Source organism: Dreissena polymorpha, chromosome 6, assembly GCF_020536995.1.
Source record: "Dreissena polymorpha isolate Duluth1 chromosome 6, UMN_Dpol_1.0, whole genome shotgun sequence".
In the NCBI taxonomy this organism is placed as follows: domain Eukaryota; kingdom Metazoa; phylum Mollusca; class Bivalvia; order Myida; family Dreissenidae; genus Dreissena; species Dreissena polymorpha.
Genome location: NC_068360.1, coordinates 30653777 through 30672215, shown reverse-complemented (window position 1 = coordinate 30672215; position 18439 = coordinate 30653777). Strand labels below are relative to the sequence as shown.

Sequence of the window (18439 nt, the reverse complement as noted above, 5' to 3'; positions counted from 1 at the left end):
TTTCATGTTAAACACCAATCGGAAGAGCATTATTTGGACATGGATAACTTGAGCTTCATGAGTCTAAAAATGTAGAAGATCGAGGAATTACAGAGCGTGAGAACGTTGCAAGACATGGTACATACATTTGGTTAATGAAACAACCCGTCCTATTACAACAATATTATCAATAGTATCTATGCATCCATTTCATCCAACTTTTACGTTTACCTTGAACTTACGTTTGTCAAACGATAAGAAGAAGTACTTGTGTTGTACTGCTCTCAATTATAAATGTCATAGCTCTTAGTTTTATGTATACCTTCACATGGTAGTGTCCATGTTTATGGTTGGTTTCCATGTCAAAATAAAAAAGTTTGATTTCAAAATTAAGTAGGTCAAAATCAATGTTATATGGATCTCTTTTGTAAAAGTATTTTTTCTGTGACGTACACATCCATAACATTGTAAGGGCACTGCCTACATCAAATACGTTCAATTTTTGGTTTATTTGAGGCTAAACATCCTCTTTTACAATATAGTTTATAAAAAAATGTTCCAGTCAGTTAAATTAAAAGGATTTCAAATTAATATTATTTGGGGCATACACTCATCCGTTGTTAGTGATCTACATGTATATAGATAAATACGCCTTACTTATTGCCTCTCCAATGAGAAAACAACCACAAACAAATTATTCCCTTATTTTGGCAGGCAGACTTATATATTTGCTACCTTTAGTATGAGGGTCAAAGTTAAGAGTCAAACATAACATGCGTCAACTCAGTGACACACTTGTGTTCATCCCTTATATTATTACCCAGTGCATTTTAAATTATTTTGTACAAATGTTCACCTGTATGAGAATGTTGTTGAGTGTATGGCTACATTAAAAGCCACAATCATGCTAACAGGGAAAAGTGCAACTTACAGCAGTGCTTTTGCGCTGACAATTGCCCGTTCTCGCACTTTAATATGCTCCTTCAATTAAAAGGACAGTTATGTTTACAAGACAATTTATAGCGCACAAGGGCAACGGCGTAAAGGTCAAACTTGAAGATCAAAAGTAATAATGACAAAACACGACATGATAAATCATTTACGATGAAGCCTGTCGTTTATAAATAACTTCGTCGAAAATACTTGAGGGGATGCGGGCCGCATTCAAGTATTATCATTTATCATAAAAACACCCACATAAAATATACGTCTGCTTGGATTTCTTGTGTTTATCTGGCGATAATATTATCTTGTTTATTGCATTTTATGTATCAAGCTCTTAGCGGATTACAAGAATCTGTTTAAAAAGGCTACCTTACTAGCTAATGACAAGAATTAAAAAAGGTACCATAAATATCTGATGACAAGAATCTTGCCAATATGGTAACGTGTGCACATCTGATACAGAACGCTCATAAGTGGATTAATATAATAAAAACATTATAGAAATAAAGAATGGGTGGCCTAAAAATTATCATCTATTATAAAATCATTATCATTCATATTGTTTGCACTATTTTCATGACCATTTGCAGCTGGAATCGGAATCAGCGAATCAAAATTAAATTGTATAAGTGGAAATCATAGTGTGACTAAAAGAACATGAATTGCATTATGATTATGTAGCAACAGTATCAATAGTATGAAAGATCTTTGCACTTTACGATGGCAATTATTGAATAAAAAAAACAGTATAATCTGCAGGTGACAACGCATTTTCACGAACTTTCACTTGCTTTGTACTTCGAAGAAGGAGCTTGTTTTTTAGTAATTTAAATGGTAATTTATGGAAAGGTGGTTTATAGAACAATGCCGCTTATACTGTAAGATGTCTTATACATAGCTTTAAGTTTGAAAACGGGAATCCGCTAACAAGGAAATGCACGTAAGACGAATATAGAAAAATGCCACATTTATATTTATAAATCAATTTATTGACAATATTGATCGTGAATTAATTAACATTTACGCTAATTAACGCTGTCTTTCTAAGCTATCATAATACCGTTTACTCTGTAACTTGTGTATGCAATCAAATTTATTTCGTCATTCAAATCCAATTAGTCCAGCTTGTAGACCTTTAATACTATTATGTTGTTAGCTATATTACCGATAAAGTTGTATTTTTATTCGCTGGTACAATTGCGCTTACTATTGTATTCTCTTGTCTTTTTGTAGCCGTATAACTGTTTGACTGACGAATTACTACTACATCGTTATAATTCATGTAGCAAAATAAGTCCATATCCTGTTGATTGCGTGAGTCTGTATTGCTCTTGACTATAGTGCTGTATTCTTGTTAAATTATATTACTGAATGAAAGCGCTAGTTGTCTAGACTTCTATATTTAGCTGTATATAACTCATGGTATATGGAAATTTAAATCTTCACGCGTATAGCCTTATAAGAATGTATGTATATATGTCTATATGCGTATGAATGCATGTGTGGACGTGTGTGTGAAAGCTGTCTTTTTCGACATTATTAGTAAAGCATTTGATCAAGCCTGGCACCAGGGTCTTTTACATAAACTGAATGCTATCGACATCAGTGGAAAAATACACTATTGGTTTATAAACTTAAATCTTAATGGAAGACGTCAACGTGTAGTACTTCCAGGCGCACTAGAGGCCGGTGTTCCTCAGGGCTCTATATTAGGTTTATATTTCTAATTTTCATAAATGATATTGTAAACGGCATTCAAGGTAACACTCGTCTTTTTGCCGACGACACATCCCTATACATTATCATAAATGACTCAAACACTTCAAATTCAATATTACATAACGACATAAACCGAATATCTGACTGGGCACAAAAATGGCATTTCTTATTTAACCCTTCCAAATCTGAAACACTTACATTCTCCAGGAAGCAACAACCGAATACCTACCAATTCACAATGATGTCAACGCCAATACCGAAAGTAAGATCTCACAAACACCTTGGAGTTTTTCTTTCGAAAGATTGTAAGTGGCACATCCACTATAAATACATAACAGATAAAGCATGGAGTCGGATTAATATCATGCGCAATATGAGATTTAAACTTGATCGAAACTCACTCGAAACTATTTTTACATTTTTACGACCGTAAGTAGAATATTCAGACGTAATATGGGATAACTACACTCAAGAAGAATAACATGAACTTGACAAAATTCAAACCGAAGCAGCGCGAATTGCATGTGCAGCATCTAAATTAGTATCATTAAATGAATTGTGAAAAGAAATTAACTGGGAACCGTTTCAAGATCGACGCGACAAACATCAACTAATACTTTTTTTACAAAATGCAAAATTCACTAACCCCTCAGTACTTGACCGACCTTGTACCTCAACATGTCGGAGCTGCTACTAGGTACAATCTCCGTAAAGCACATGAATTACGCACATCCGAATCAAGATCAACGCTCTGCTATAATTCCTTTCTTCCAGCAGTCATTCAAAAATGGAATATACTACCAGAAAAAAATAAACATAGCCAATCGTTGAATATATTCAACCTTAAAAGAAATTAATAAAACACCATCGTACTTTTATGTAGGAAAACGTTATCTCCAAATACTTCTTTCGCGGCTGAGAACTAAATCGAGTGCACTTAATGAACACCTTTACGCAAAATAATCATCGCATCCTCATTGTGCTCCTGTGGAGATATTGAGTCCAATCACCATTTCCTTCTCGTATAACATGTCCTCACTTAAACACTATACGTATTACATTAATGAAAAGTATCACCAGAATAACAAGCGATGATGAGCTTGATATTCTACTTTTCGGTAATACACATTTTAACGAAACTGAAAACTCTGTAATTTTTCTATATGTCAACCAATTTATAAAAGAATCTCGTCTATTCGCTTAACAATCCGGTTACGATTAGTCGTTGCTGTTTTTCCCCATAGTCATCGCATTCACAATCCTTCATTCTTACTTGCCTATTTGCATATTGTTTTCCTTATTTTTTCTCTTATTTAGTTCTCGTTTTTTCTTTTTTTTTCAAAACCTTCTTATATGTATCACTCACATTTCCTATGTCTAGCATCAACTTAGTTATATTGTTCCTAATTCACTGCCAATAATGTGTAAACATAATCCCAGGGAGAGAAACCATATAAGAATTATTTCTTTCGTTTCAATCCTTTTCTGATATAAATTATATTGTGTATTTTGATATATTGTACTTGACAAAAGAAATAAATATGTTTAAACTACTACTACTACTACCACTACGACTACTACGACTACTACAAACGACTACTACTACGACTTTTGACTACTACTAACGAACGACTACTACTTACTCTACTACTACGACTTCTACTACTACTACTACTACTACTACTATTACGTAACTATTATTACGACCTACGACTACTACGACTACTACTACTACTACTACTACTACTACGACTAACTACTACTAACTACTACTTACTACTACTACTACTACTACTACTACTACTACTACTACTACTACTATTACTACTATTACTACTACTACAACAACTACTACTACTACTACCACCACCACCATCACCACCACCACCACCACTACCACCACTGCCATAACTGCCACTTCTACTATTACTTCTACTACTACTACTACTTCTACTTCTACTACTACTATTACTTCTACTATTACTACTACTACTACTTCTACTACTACTACTATTCCTACTACTACTACGTCTTCTATTACTTCTACTACTACTACTACAACTTTTAATTATAACTACTAATACTAATACTACTGACACTAATACTAATAATAATAATTATAGTGATGATACGGATAATACATTTTTCAAGATATATTACTCATATTAATCACGACAATCATTATAATAATACTTATTGATAACAGTTTTACTTGTTTGAAATGCTCGCGAAACAAATAACTCTTTGGATTGCCTATACGCAGAGAAATACCCTAGATTATACGTGTTGATTACAGACTTCAGTGAATTCAACTAGAGCGTAGTGTGTTAAGTTACATTCACCCATTACGACCATATAGATAACAAAGCCATACGTTCGTTGTAATATATTGGCCAACATTTAAATGAATTGTTAACGCAATACATTAGGCGATCTACCGTGTTTAAATTTCATTTAAAACAAGGAATCTATGGCAAGCAATGTAAGCGTGTTTTTACCTTTTATACTTTTTGTATTGGTCATGTTGTAAGAATGTGTATTATTTTAGTTAAGATACTCATAACGTACATGCATCATAAACCGCAGTTATTTGAAACTATGCATGTTGAAAGCTATGAATGAATATCAGAAGTGTATATAATTGTCGCGAATATTTTCATATTTTACGTCGAGTATTAACGTACCTAATTTTAAATAGTTACCGAGGTTTAGGTCAACTTTTAAAAAAGTGGCAAATTGACATATTAATGAACCCTATTTTGCATTAAATGATTTCAAAAATAGGTATCAAAATAGAATTGTTTTAATCTATAACGTATATATTTATTTATGAATAGATCAAGAGTCATACGTGGACATTATCTTGCATTAGTTGTCTGTTGTTTTCGAAATGACTTTTTGACGATATAATATAATGTTTAGAAATATAATTTGTGAGATTCATTGTATTTAAATTGCTCCCTATCTTTTTATTACTTTGAAATATTAATTTGTATTCGATATATTCAAATACCCATTATTACCCATTTTTTTTAGTGATCTTTAATAATGGTTTTCATTTGCTTTAGTTTCCGCTTGGTCGAACACAGAGGGGTGAATTCAGTGGCGTACTGGTGAGGTGATTTTTAATATTTATACAAATGTATCTTGTTCTGTGAAAATTGGGCAAAATGCATGTGCGTAAAGTGTCGTCCCAGATTAGCCTGTGCAGTCCGCATAGGCTAATCAGGGACGACACTTTCCGCTTAAATGGTATTTTTTTGCTTCAAGGAAGTCTCATTTTACCGAAAATCTAGTTTAAGCGGAAAGTGTCGTGCTTGATTAGCCTAAGCGGACTGCACAGGCTAATCTGGGATGACACTTTACGCACATGCATCATGCCCAGTTTTCTCAGAACGCCACACAAATACTCTCCTATGACTACTATATAATAATTTACTATAAATCTCCACACTTATCATACAAATAATGGGCTATGCTATTGGATTTCGAAGGGGAAAATTTTTAATGTAACTGCTAAAGCTAACACAATATTCGCGGTATATACATGGAATAAATAAATTATATATTGGGTTGTGATTGATTGTCCTTTTTCGTGTTTACATTATGTGATATCAGAAAGTTTGACTGTTTCTTATAGCCATAATAAGACTCAGTGTACACAAATAATCCCCAGTCATTTTCTTTATAATTGTATTAACATTGTTTTACATTAATAATTCGTATCAATTTAAACATGCATTAAATATATTGCTTCCAGTCTATCTTTCTTTAACCTAATGCATAATTCATTACATCAAATTCAAATCGATTTTCATCATTGCATTCTGTATCGTGTTACAACGATTCAAATTTAATCCCGAATAGTTTTCGTTGTGTACATTAACGCTTTAAAGATCTTATTTTATAAAAGTCAACACATTACAAGAAATTTGATATCAACGTAACAAAAGAATACCGAACAATTTATTTTCGATTGTATTGAAGGCATTGCGCTTACACTGCCACCCTTGAGTTCAGTTAAAGTAGGAACCAGTATCAGGTATCTTGTTATGCCCCCGGATCGAAAGATCGGGGCATATTGTTTTTTAGCCTGTCAGTCTGTCTGTCTGTCATTCATTCATTCATTGTGTGTGTCCCAAAACTTTAACCTTTGCATTATTGAAGATAGCAACTTGATATTTGGAATGCATGTGTATCTCATGGAGCTACACATTTTTAGTGGTGAAAGGTCAAGGTCGTCCTTCAAGGTCAAAGGTCAAATATATGACTTCAAAGCGGCGCAATAGGTGGCATTGTGTTTCTGACAAACACATCTCTTGTTTTTAAATGAACTTGAGAACGCTTCCGAGTTAGAATCGATCCCGAGACCTCGAGGTCGTCTTGCGGACAACACATCCGTTTCGCAATTATCGCATTTAAAACGCTGTCTGTTTTCAGTTCATGGTTAGATATTCAATAGAAGTTTCGCTTCCCGCACGACTTAGCAAACCGTATTTCAGTCAAAAGAAGACAAATCAATGCCATTTTCTGTTTAACGCCTTCTCGTAAACTTATGAACGTTTAATTATTAAAACGTTTTATTAGACAGTCATGAACTGTACTGCAACACGAAAGTTGTAAATATTCACGGTATGAAACTATGTAAACATTTCAGAACCAAGCGCAATATGAAGAATCAGGGGGATCATCTCGCCAAAGCCCAATTGATGGGGTAAGTGTTACCACTAACATGTGGGAATACATGTACAATAAATCTTACCTTACAAACACATACATACATATTCGAGTATCTCAATAACAGTAGTTCACAAGGTACCATGCGTCGAGTAAGAGCAGGCGAAGATCATATTGAAGGCATATCGGTTCATCAAACCAAGCTTTGAAATAAAGTGACATCAAGGATATGTGTTTTCTTGTGGGATAATACCGAGTATCTTTAATATCAAAAAAAGTGAGAATTAAATATTATTGTGAGCGCTTTCACGGTATGATCCCGAAATCAAATACATTTTTGTAAGAAATCCTTTTGATTTGTCTTTTCATATCGGTAATTTTTAACACGTTGTATATCTGTTCTAACAAATATATAATCATAGCTTATAATAATAATAATAACTTTATTTCACGAAGATAACACATTAAGAAATAGCATATCTTTTTTACAATGTGGTCTTCAAAAACACAGTATATGTAAATATAACTCAACAATGTCTAGCATACTGCAATCAGCCTTAAAATAATTACAAAAGCATAATTTAATGAAAATACTTATACTAATACAAATAATATTAATAATATAAAATAATAGTCATATAATTACAATAATAATAATAATAATTATAGTAATAATAATAATAATAATAATAATAATAATAATAATAATAATAATAATAATGATAATAATAATAATAATAATAATTATTATTATTATTATTATTATTATAATAATAATAATAGTTATTTCATTCTTTCATAACAACAGACAATCACAAAGCAAAAAGAAGAAGAATAAAATACCCAAAGGCGGTATTTTAATCCATACAACCCACAACATCAAAGTTTTGCGTTTGTAGCAAATGATTTTTAATGTGCCGTTTAAAGCAAATAATTGTAGGTGCTTGTCTTTTATTATTTGGAATAAGGTTCCATATATTTCTCAAACAAAAGGAAAAAGTACGCTTTCCGTAATTCGTTTTAAATGCAACATATAATAATTCGTTGTGGGTGGTGGACCTAAGAAAGTATGTATTGTTATTTGATACAAAAATAACGTCATCAAAATAAGGAGGCATTGAGCCATCTAAAACTTTGTACACTATAGTCCCAACAAGAAATTTACACCTATTTTCAAATGACAACCAGCCCAGTTTATTGAAAATCGGAATTGAAGGAGAGGAAAACGGCTTACTCATTATTATTTTTGCAGCACGTTTCTGTATCGAAATTATCTTTTTAAATTTGATCTTGTGGCTGAGCACCATATTGTACAACAATAGTCCATATGTGGTAAGATGTATGAATTATAAAACAACTTCATTGTTTCATAATTTAGATAGGGTTTAATGCGTTTTAATAAGGCTAGCTTTGAGTTGAGCTTTCGACAGACGTTTTTTATATGCAGTTTCCAAGTGAGATGTTTGTCAACAGTTATACCAAGTAAATTATGATTTTCAACTTTATCAATAACAACGTTTAAGTAATAAGGTGTTTGCAGACTTATTAGCACTGGATAATATCATGCATTTAGTTTTATTTGGATGTATTAACATATTGTTAAAAGAGCACCAATTTGATATATATTACATCTAAGCCATTTTGCAAAGTACTTTGAATGCTTTTAATGTCAACATCAGCTACATGTAAGGTAGAGTCATCTGCATAAAGATCTAACGCTCCCTTTTGAAGGAAAAACGGCATGCCATTAATATATATAAGGAAAAGAAGAGGGCCGAGAATAGATTCTTGAGGTACCCCGGCTTTAATAGTTTGAAAAGCTGATTTTTGTGTTCCGACTTTGACGCATTGTTGTCTGTTAAATAGGTACGACTGCATCAAGGTAAGCACACTCTCAGAGAAATGATACAAAGAAAGTTTTTTAAGTAAAATATCATGATCTACTAAATCAAAGGCTTTTCTAAGGTCAAGGTATACTGTCCCTACACTTTTTCCAGAATCTATGTTTTGTAGCCAAGAATCTAAATTCATGAATACAATCATGAATAATTAATCATTAATCCTTAATTTACATTTTAAAAAGTGGTCCCTAGTCAGGTTATCGAGAAATATATAGGGAATATTACCCCAATAATGTTCAATATTTCATTTCTTAGTATAAAATAAATGGTTCTATTTACATTAGAACTATTTGCGCATATGTTTTTAACGTAACCCTTGAATGTTGTCATTATATTATATAAATATTTGGTAGGTGTGAAGAATGTTTTCAATGATGCATGTCCGCATGAGTTAAAGCTAATGTATTTATTTCAAAAGTTAATCAAGAGTGTTTAACCTCATACCTCTTACAAATGTCTCAGAGTATCAAGGGTCTATTTACACCCTAATAATATTCGGTATATACGTCGTTTAGGGCAAATACTCATAGGATAGACGCATCAATATGTATATAGCCTCCTACAAAGGCATCTTAGTTCGTCATATTAATCATATGTTTTTGTTGTTTAGGTTTGAGCTTGAAAGTACATGTGTGTGATTTCAAATTGGTCACTTTTAGAGCACAGTTTATTAAGAAAACAATGATGCAGATAATTATATAAAAAATATATTTTCTTTTATTTGAACGCAAGTGTATACGTGCCTATGTTAGACTCAAGTACATCGATCAAGTATTATCATAGAAACATAATATGTAAACCTAATAATTCAACCTATCATGCGGACGTCCACGTACTGTGGTCATTGGCTATTTCGATCGGAACCGTCCACGAAGTGTTTAGTAAAAATCCTTAACGTGTATGGATGTCATGACATTATTGACAGTAATTTGAAAGAACGCAATGTTCATAAGAAATAAAGCACGACAAATAAGATATGCAATTTATATTTTAGACCATTACTGGGGAAGAGACAAAAAGGAAAGAAAAACGGGTAAAGCATTTACATACAGTGTCATTACACATGATGAAAACAAATGTTAATTTTATTGTGCTTACTGATTTACAATGAACATACCTACCTTTTGAAACGAGTTTTAATAATCTGAAATTTGGTTTGCAGTAATTTTGGCAGCAATTGTATGTATGACTTATTGTTAAGGTATATACATGTTCATTCTTAAAAATTCGATTTTTTTTCATCTTGGTAAATGTATATTATGTATAGCGCTGCATGGGTCTGAAGTACCTGGCGTTTATCATAGTGGTGTGTGGCCTGCTAGCGGGAGTGATAGTAGCGGTTGTGTTTGGGAAGAAGTCTCTGACAGATAAGAGACAAAGTAAGTGAATGTTTGTTAGCTTAGTTCAATTATATTTATTAAAACTCAAATACTACGAAATTCTTCGTTTTATTTAGTCACTTTCGAGTTCGTTTACTGTCAAGAATCAGGAATTTTACGAAGGTCTTGAACAATTGGGATCGAACCCGGGACCTAGCTACCGGTCGCTGGGTGGTCAGGATAGTCGACTACGCCATCGCGACATGTAACTTGTGTGGACTAAGCGATTTGAAATGATGCATATATACAGGAGTTAATATATATGTCTTGTTCTGGGAAAACAGGGTTTAATGCCTTAATTGGATTCACACGATGTCGAGACTTCTATTTGAACGAAATATAGGCGGAAGTGTCGTCCTTGGTAAGCCTGTGTGGACTACACATGCTAATTTGGGACTGAACTTTAAGCGCAGGCGTTAAGCGCCATAATCCAAGGAGAGTTAATACATTTAACGCATAGAAGTAAGCAATTATTGCAGCGATCACAATTGTATAAAATAAAATGAGTTGTTTGAGTTTCAAATACATATAGTTAAAGCCTCATTAGTACTCAAAATCAACGAAACTTTACGAGCGAAAGCGAGATTGGCTTCGTGCAGCTCATGAGAGCTAAGTCGTGCTTCCGACGCTGCCCGAAGCCAATATCACGTTTGCTCGTAAATGTTCGGATATCGTCGCGGGAAATCCAAGTGGAATCTATAGTGACACAAACAATAAAAACGAACATTTTGTATCTCTTTTAATGTATGTTTCCGTACAACATCTAGCGTTGAAGTTTTCGCTATTGCTATAAGGAAAATTGATTTTTTATCGGTTAACTTTATTTCAAGAAATATTTTACGAAATATTCGTTTATTTTGAGTGCTTATGCGCGACTTCAATGATTTATAAACCTTCAAAAGAAACATGCATTTATTTGAAACATGTTATCACCATCAGTTTTTATTATCTGTTGTTATTTGTCATACGTTATGATAAAGAAACATAGGCAGATATAACTATGAAATGATTTTGCAAGCATTTAAAAGCATACATGTACATGTTTACAAAATAGTATATGGCCTCATTTTCGATTGTTTCAGAGGTACCACTTGGGGGCATACTATCTACTGAAGCACCTAAAGGCAAGTAGAAAATATGAGAAGACAAGTTCGATGAATCTCATGTCAAAGACAAAATATTGTGCATGTATATACATCTTTTAATCCCTCGTTTCCGTATACTTACAACACTTAAGTAATGGTGTCCGTATGCCACATATGATTTTTATTTTGCAATCAGAAAACGAAGTGAACAGTAACTGACCATGTCCTACTTGCTTCTAATCTATGCATTTCAGTATGCATTTTTTGCCGGACGACGAAACGAACCCGCGATCTTAGAGAAAACAGTGTAAAACACATTATTACCGTCTGCTTGGCCTACCGGTTACAGTGTACGCATACGGAGCAATAGGTCGAATGTTCAAGCCCCATAAAGGGCACGACCTTAAATTGCCAGTTGCGAAGCCAGAAGCTTATCAAATCCAGGGATGTTGGTACATATAATAACAGCAATAAAAGAGAAATAAGTTCAATTCAATGATTCGGCATTTTGAACGTTCCTGCGTCAGTCCGTCCGTCTTTACCTAACATTTTTCTGTTCTTTCTAGATCTGCTATATCATGAGAGGAATTGTGATGATACTTTCCTAAATTTTTTAGGTCAATGAGCCGATGTGCAGAACTATGTGTCAGTCAAGCCTTCGGAATTTTTAAGCATTTTTGGCCGTTTCAAATCTCCTTTACCTTTTCATTTTTCATGATGCATTGTACTTGACTCAGATGTTCAGATCATAGAGAGGAAATGCCAGCTGCATAAAGTCTTAAACATTGAAAGGAAACGTGAGCCACGCTCTCTGAAAACAGGAATTAATGCATATGCGTAAAGTGTCGTCCCAGATTAGCAGGTGAAGTCCGCACTAGCTAATCAGGGACGATTCTTTCCACTTTTATTTTATTTTTCGTTTAAAGGAAGACTCTACTTGACAAAAATCCATGCGGACTTCACAGGCTAATCTTGGACAACACTAACGCACATGCATTTAAAATTGCTTGTTCTTTTTTCATCAGTTGAGTGTCCGGATGTGACCATACTACACGGAGATAAGATCGTGTTCGCGTGCGACTTCTCCAATAACCGCGGCGTTACAGCTGCATGGGACAATATAGAATGGCCAAAAACAGAGGTCGATTACCCACCTAGTCATGTGAACAAGGTGAATATGCTTCTGGTCCTTACTAGTTGTACCTTTTATTCCGAACTAGTTTAGAGCATGTGTTTTGGTGGCGAAAAGTTTATCGGGTTTATGTCAATCTTTAAAAACATACATCGTGAATTCACTTTTTTTTTCTTTCAGTTTATTTTTGTGTTTGTGGTTGAAAAGTTTGTGTAACTTACTTCTTTTGGAGTGCAAGGAAATTTAAAAACATGTAAACTTGAGCTAAACCAACGCCATTTGTTCTCAAGTTAAGTTAAGCTAAATCAACGCCATTTCTTCTCAAACAAAATCGTCGTCGTTACGAATATATTGGAAAAAGCATATACAATTCATATTTGAGTATATTTATCCGTTTATAAATAAAATGGTCAATAATAAAATTTTATAAAAAATTTCGCACTTAACCACGATAAATGCAAATCAAGAAAACAGTTTTATTTCGTTCATTGATTTAAATGTTAAATATGTGCTTAATTCCGACCGGAAGGAATGAGCGCATTGTTTGAAACATCGAAAATCTCTTGGATAAGTAACTTTGTTATTACTGTGCATGAGTTATATCCATCGGCTGTCAAATAGTAAGTAACATTCCTCTTAAATCGCCTTTTCAGTTCGCTTCCTTCTGAAACAAAAATATATCATTTTTTATGGTTTTATTGTGATGGATGACTTTCTTAGATAGATAAAAGGAGCCAAGCGAGATTTCAAAAGCAACATTTCAAAGAATTTTTAAAATAAATTGCTTTAAAAATCAATATACATGCATCTTTTTACTATATCCATGTTTTGCTAAGATATTAGAGATTATGTTTTTTAATGACTGCCGACAGTTGCTGAACGCATAAATTTATCTGCATATATATCAACTGTATAGTCTTTATAACAGAATGCTCATTGAAATAATATATTGCACGGAAAAGACGCAGTATTGAGTATTTCAAATAAACGTTTGATAATCTGAATATCGGAAACGACTACTCGTATCTTACATTCTCCACTTAAGAACACGCGTTCGAAACATATTTGAAGGCGACTATTGGCATAAATAGTAATAAACAATTAAACTTCTTTATTACTTGAGTAAAATTTAATGGTTACATGAAATGGCTTTTGGGGTCATACCATACTGTGAGGATGATTTTCCGGAAACGATGTACTTCAGCCACAAATCAATACGGCTAATTGGCATGTTTTCACCTAAATGGTTCCCGCGGAAAGATAAATATCCGTGGCGTAGTGAATGCTTGCTACAAACAACATGTTACAGTTGTTTTGCAATGAGGCTTTAAGTAATTTGCTCACATTAGAAAGTATGCAAATGGGTCTTAAATTATTTACAAATATCGGAGCCTTTTTTCTTAAATATTATTAAAATCACTTTCACAAGGCTGAAACACTCAAGTAGCCGTTGGATTGAATAAAAAGTTTCTAGAAAATATGCTCATATCATTAAGAGTGGCGAATAACGATAATATGTTATAAAGATTGTGTTATATAAATATTCAGCAAACTGACGTTGGGCTCGTTAGCATATCTTGGATGCAATTTATACAAATCCTTCTAAAATTATTTCCAGTCGGACATGTTGTGCAACAAACGCGATGGTTTCGTCATGCAATGCAACGGCACAAGGGCCACGTGCTCAAATAATGGAAGGATAACTCTGAAACTGAAAACCAGAATAGGATATGAACCATATTCTACGTCGTTCGCGATGAGTTTGCAAGGTTCTTGTTTTATTTCTTAGCATCTACACACACCCACGCGAATTTGTTGTAACTAGTTTCTGTCAGTGTGCAAGTAAAAAAATTAAGCCGTGGACATTCCGCTTACTCAATCCAGTGTTTAATGGGATACTATAATGTCGTATATATGCTAAATTGGTATTTCTTAAAACTTACAAAATTAAGTAAGTGATGCTCTAAATTTTATGTACAGCCTTTTTTCTGATGCCCAAAATTCACATATATAATTGGCATAATAATAGTAAAACTAACTGTTCCAACTTACGTGTACATAATAGTACATTTGAACGCTAAATATTCATTATAATATGTGATATTGTCTGATTTCAGAGAAGACTATCCGACCGTCAACGCCGATTGCCAATAACGCGTCTGGATCTGTTGTGGTAGGATGTAGCGTAAGCGGGGTTTGCAAGCCATACAAGATGCATTTCTACGCGTATGAGAATGACACCAAGAAAACAAAAATTGACGGTATTATGATTATAAGCATAATTGTGATCATAATAATGATGGTACTGACGATTATGGTGAAAGAGATGATGATGATGATGATGATGATGGTGATGATGATGATGATGATGATGATGGTTCAACTTTTTCTGAAGATTTTAATCAAATTATTATAAAATTTATCACATTGAATGGGACATGTCGATCATTTTTATTTCGTACACTGAGAAGAAATACAGATTTGTGTCATACACTGGTACTTTGCTAATTACAATATAACTGTTTTGATTTGCTCTATGTCTCAAACAAGCATAAAATGCTGGCAATATAATAGCTTGTAAACACAAGGCGATTGAATCGGTTAATTTATTTGGTATTCGTTTAAATGGAATTATTATATCTTTTGTTACAATAAACTTGCACATGAGTATATGATTTTATTAACTACTTTTATTTTCCAACCTGTGCTTATTTATGACATTATTTTGTAGTGTCAGTTCCTTTACGCGATATCTGGAATTTTTCGGCTTGTTTGATGTGCTTTGCATCATTGTAAGTATGTGTTTATTCTTCTAAATAGTAAAGTTGTTCTTATACAGTGAATTCCTGTATTTGTAGGACCTCAGCTCAACTATGAAAGCTATTTCAATAATACTAACGGCTATACGATCGCCTGTAATGACGAAATTAAAGGCGACGACATTCGTAAAGGCAAAACAAGGGTCGCGTGTGCCCTGACCGATGGTATGGATGAATTAATAGCACAGGAGACGGAGATTCAGTTTCCGGTATGTTGCGAAAAGAAAGTCCAGTCAGGTTAGTATTTTACTCGCATGAAAATTACTGGCAATAAATGATGTTTTTCATATGGGTTAATTTTACCGACTTATATGTAACAGTATGGCCATACAGTTTATATTTAACTTCAAGTAACTCGTATAGTTCTTTGAAACCCATAACAAGATAAAGTAGAGCAATTTTGTTTTCATCGCATAAGAAAATAATATAATTACCTGATTAAAAGATGAGTCATATACAGTAAAATTGTTTGTTTAGTACATACTTTAAATCTACACTTAAGAATAGAACATCAAGTTAAAGTAAAAAAAAACGAAAGGATTCTTAAAACATGTATTATTTTCATAATGTATAATAACCTTTTTTTGTTTTGCGATTAAAAGAGGATACCTCTCAAATTTACTTCTACTCCACACATATAACATACTAATAACAGTAGCGAACGGCATGTAAATTATGTATGCATATATTTAGCTATAAACTGCGAAGCAGTCTGCAGGAACTGCACCGGCGGTTGTCCTTACTGCAACAAAGACATCTGGTGTCGAAATGGGACAAATACATTTATCACGGACAAGGATTCAGCGTTCGATATTTGCGAGATAATGAACAATTTAAACTGTACGCGTTAAGGAGGTTGAACAAAGTTTACACGAAAGTGTTAACTGTTCTTTTTCTTTATTGACAAGAATTAAATTGCATTGCTCACTTTTGTATTTTTGTTTTTGTTATTTAAACGTTGAACATGTTGTTTGATTTGATATAAATAAAACAAATATTATGAAATGTACAAAATCACATATGGTTGTTTAAATGCATCATTTGCCAAGCTATGAGTGATTTTCTAATACGTGTGAACACAGAGTGTCGCTACCAACCATTGATTATTTACTTTCGAGCTATTTTCATGTCCATATGTGATTTCAACTGTGATTTGCCTTGTGAAAATGTACTTTGTATCATGGGAGCTTGATGCATACATGTATATACACTATTTTGGTTTAAATAATGAGTTAAGACGCAACCTTTGAAATAATTGACTAAAAGCGATTGCATCGTTTTGTTTTATGTTTGTCTGAGTAAGCTACAAGGAATATGTTGTGTCTGAGCACGCAACTGCACTCGAAACATCGTTATATTTCAACAATTAATGTACTGATCCGATGTTTATTTGTTATAATTATATACAAGAAGGTTTCAAGGTTGAATATCGTTTGAATGATCTATACTAAGCAACTAAATTTATCGCTGTCAATTATCAACGTATTTTTTAACAAGAGTTTGTACTAAAATATACAAATAACCTTCAATAATCTAATTTAAAAATCGGTAAGTCGAGAAAAAGCAATCAGGTATACAAGTTTTAATAAGTGTTATAAGTGTTACTCATTCCAGTTTATAACGGATAAGAAAACATGCATATGAAAATATTTAGCATATCTATAATTTAACGATTTTATCTATAACATCAGTAATGCAAACATCTGAAGGGGGGGGGGCGGTTGGGCGCGGCATTTTTTCGGATTTTATTAGTCAGTTACGCGTGTCAGCACATTTAAAACATTTAAAACAACAACATATATTTCACAATAATGACGTGTTTAAACCAATAGCATTATTCATGTCCAACCAACATGTGCAACACTTTTGAGTGTATCATTCTTAACGTATGTACGTGAACTTTTGTGTTTTTCTTACGGTGAAGGTTATTGATCACATTGAGGCCATACGCAATGTGTCATTCCTTTAGACAGTGACTTGTTATTGCTGCTTCTTCCTGTATTTGCGCGATGATTATCTGAGATATTAACTATATGATTCTATATTCTCAAATCTTTTCTGTAAAGAAGGAATGTAGTTGACAATTGTTAATAATTTTATTTGATCGTTCGTCAAAAAGTTGTAATTCTGTTACTCTTGTATCTTCAATGCAATTGAGTAATTAAATAGTAATTAAATTGAATGCGTTTTAATTCCCTTTTATTATTGTTTAATTTGAGTAACAATGCTATGACGTTAAATTTTATTTACACTTAAATGTATTATGAATATTGCTGGGCCAAGTGTGAGGTTGAGCGCTCTATAACCAGGTTTAAACCCCCAATGCTTTGCATTGACCGTTCCAAGGCGGTGACCCCAGCTTTATTCATATTTTGTGTTTATGTTCGTTTGTATTGTGCTGTATTGTGCTGTTTTGTACTGTTTGGGCAATCGGTCACTTGCCTTAAATAAAGGACCAACTAATTGTTTTAATGAAAATTCAATACTGCTCCAGCAGCTGGAGTTTCACTTCTTTATATTGTTGCTGTTTGAAAGCGATTTCATAAAATGTGTATATCAACATTTATCTGTTCGCAATAATTGAATATGAATGTTAGATAGTAACACAAAATTAATTTACGATCTCTTTGAAAATTAAACCAATCGTTGTTTAATATTTAATACAATTCAAAACGAATTATTTTACGCAGAAAGACACATAATAACTTGTATAAGCTGCACAAATATATGTAACAAAACGTCGTATGAATGAATCTTAACAGATGAGTGGAGCCAAACAATGTGCATGTCATATGTATGTTAA

The 18439-nt window shown here is 33.1% G+C and overlaps 1 protein-coding gene across 1 annotated transcript; it reads left to right on the top strand.

The window, feature by feature from the left end:
- Window positions 1–4991: 4991 nt before the first annotated feature.
- LOC127835554 (uncharacterized) lies at window positions 4992–16535 on the top strand. Its single transcript, XM_052361989.1, has 11 exons — window positions 4992–5125; window positions 5712–5756; window positions 7301–7357; window positions 10216–10254; window positions 10489–10600; window positions 11683–11724; window positions 12711–12856; window positions 14436–14586; window positions 14935–15078; window positions 15676–15873; window positions 16330–16535. Exons 1-11 carry the CDS (start codon window positions 5114–5116, stop codon window positions 16485–16487), a joined length of 1104 nt encoding a protein of 367 aa, XP_052217949.1. The 5' UTR covers window positions 4992–5113; the 3' UTR covers window positions 16488–16535.
- The last annotated feature ends 1904 nt before the right edge of the window (window positions 16536–18439 follow it).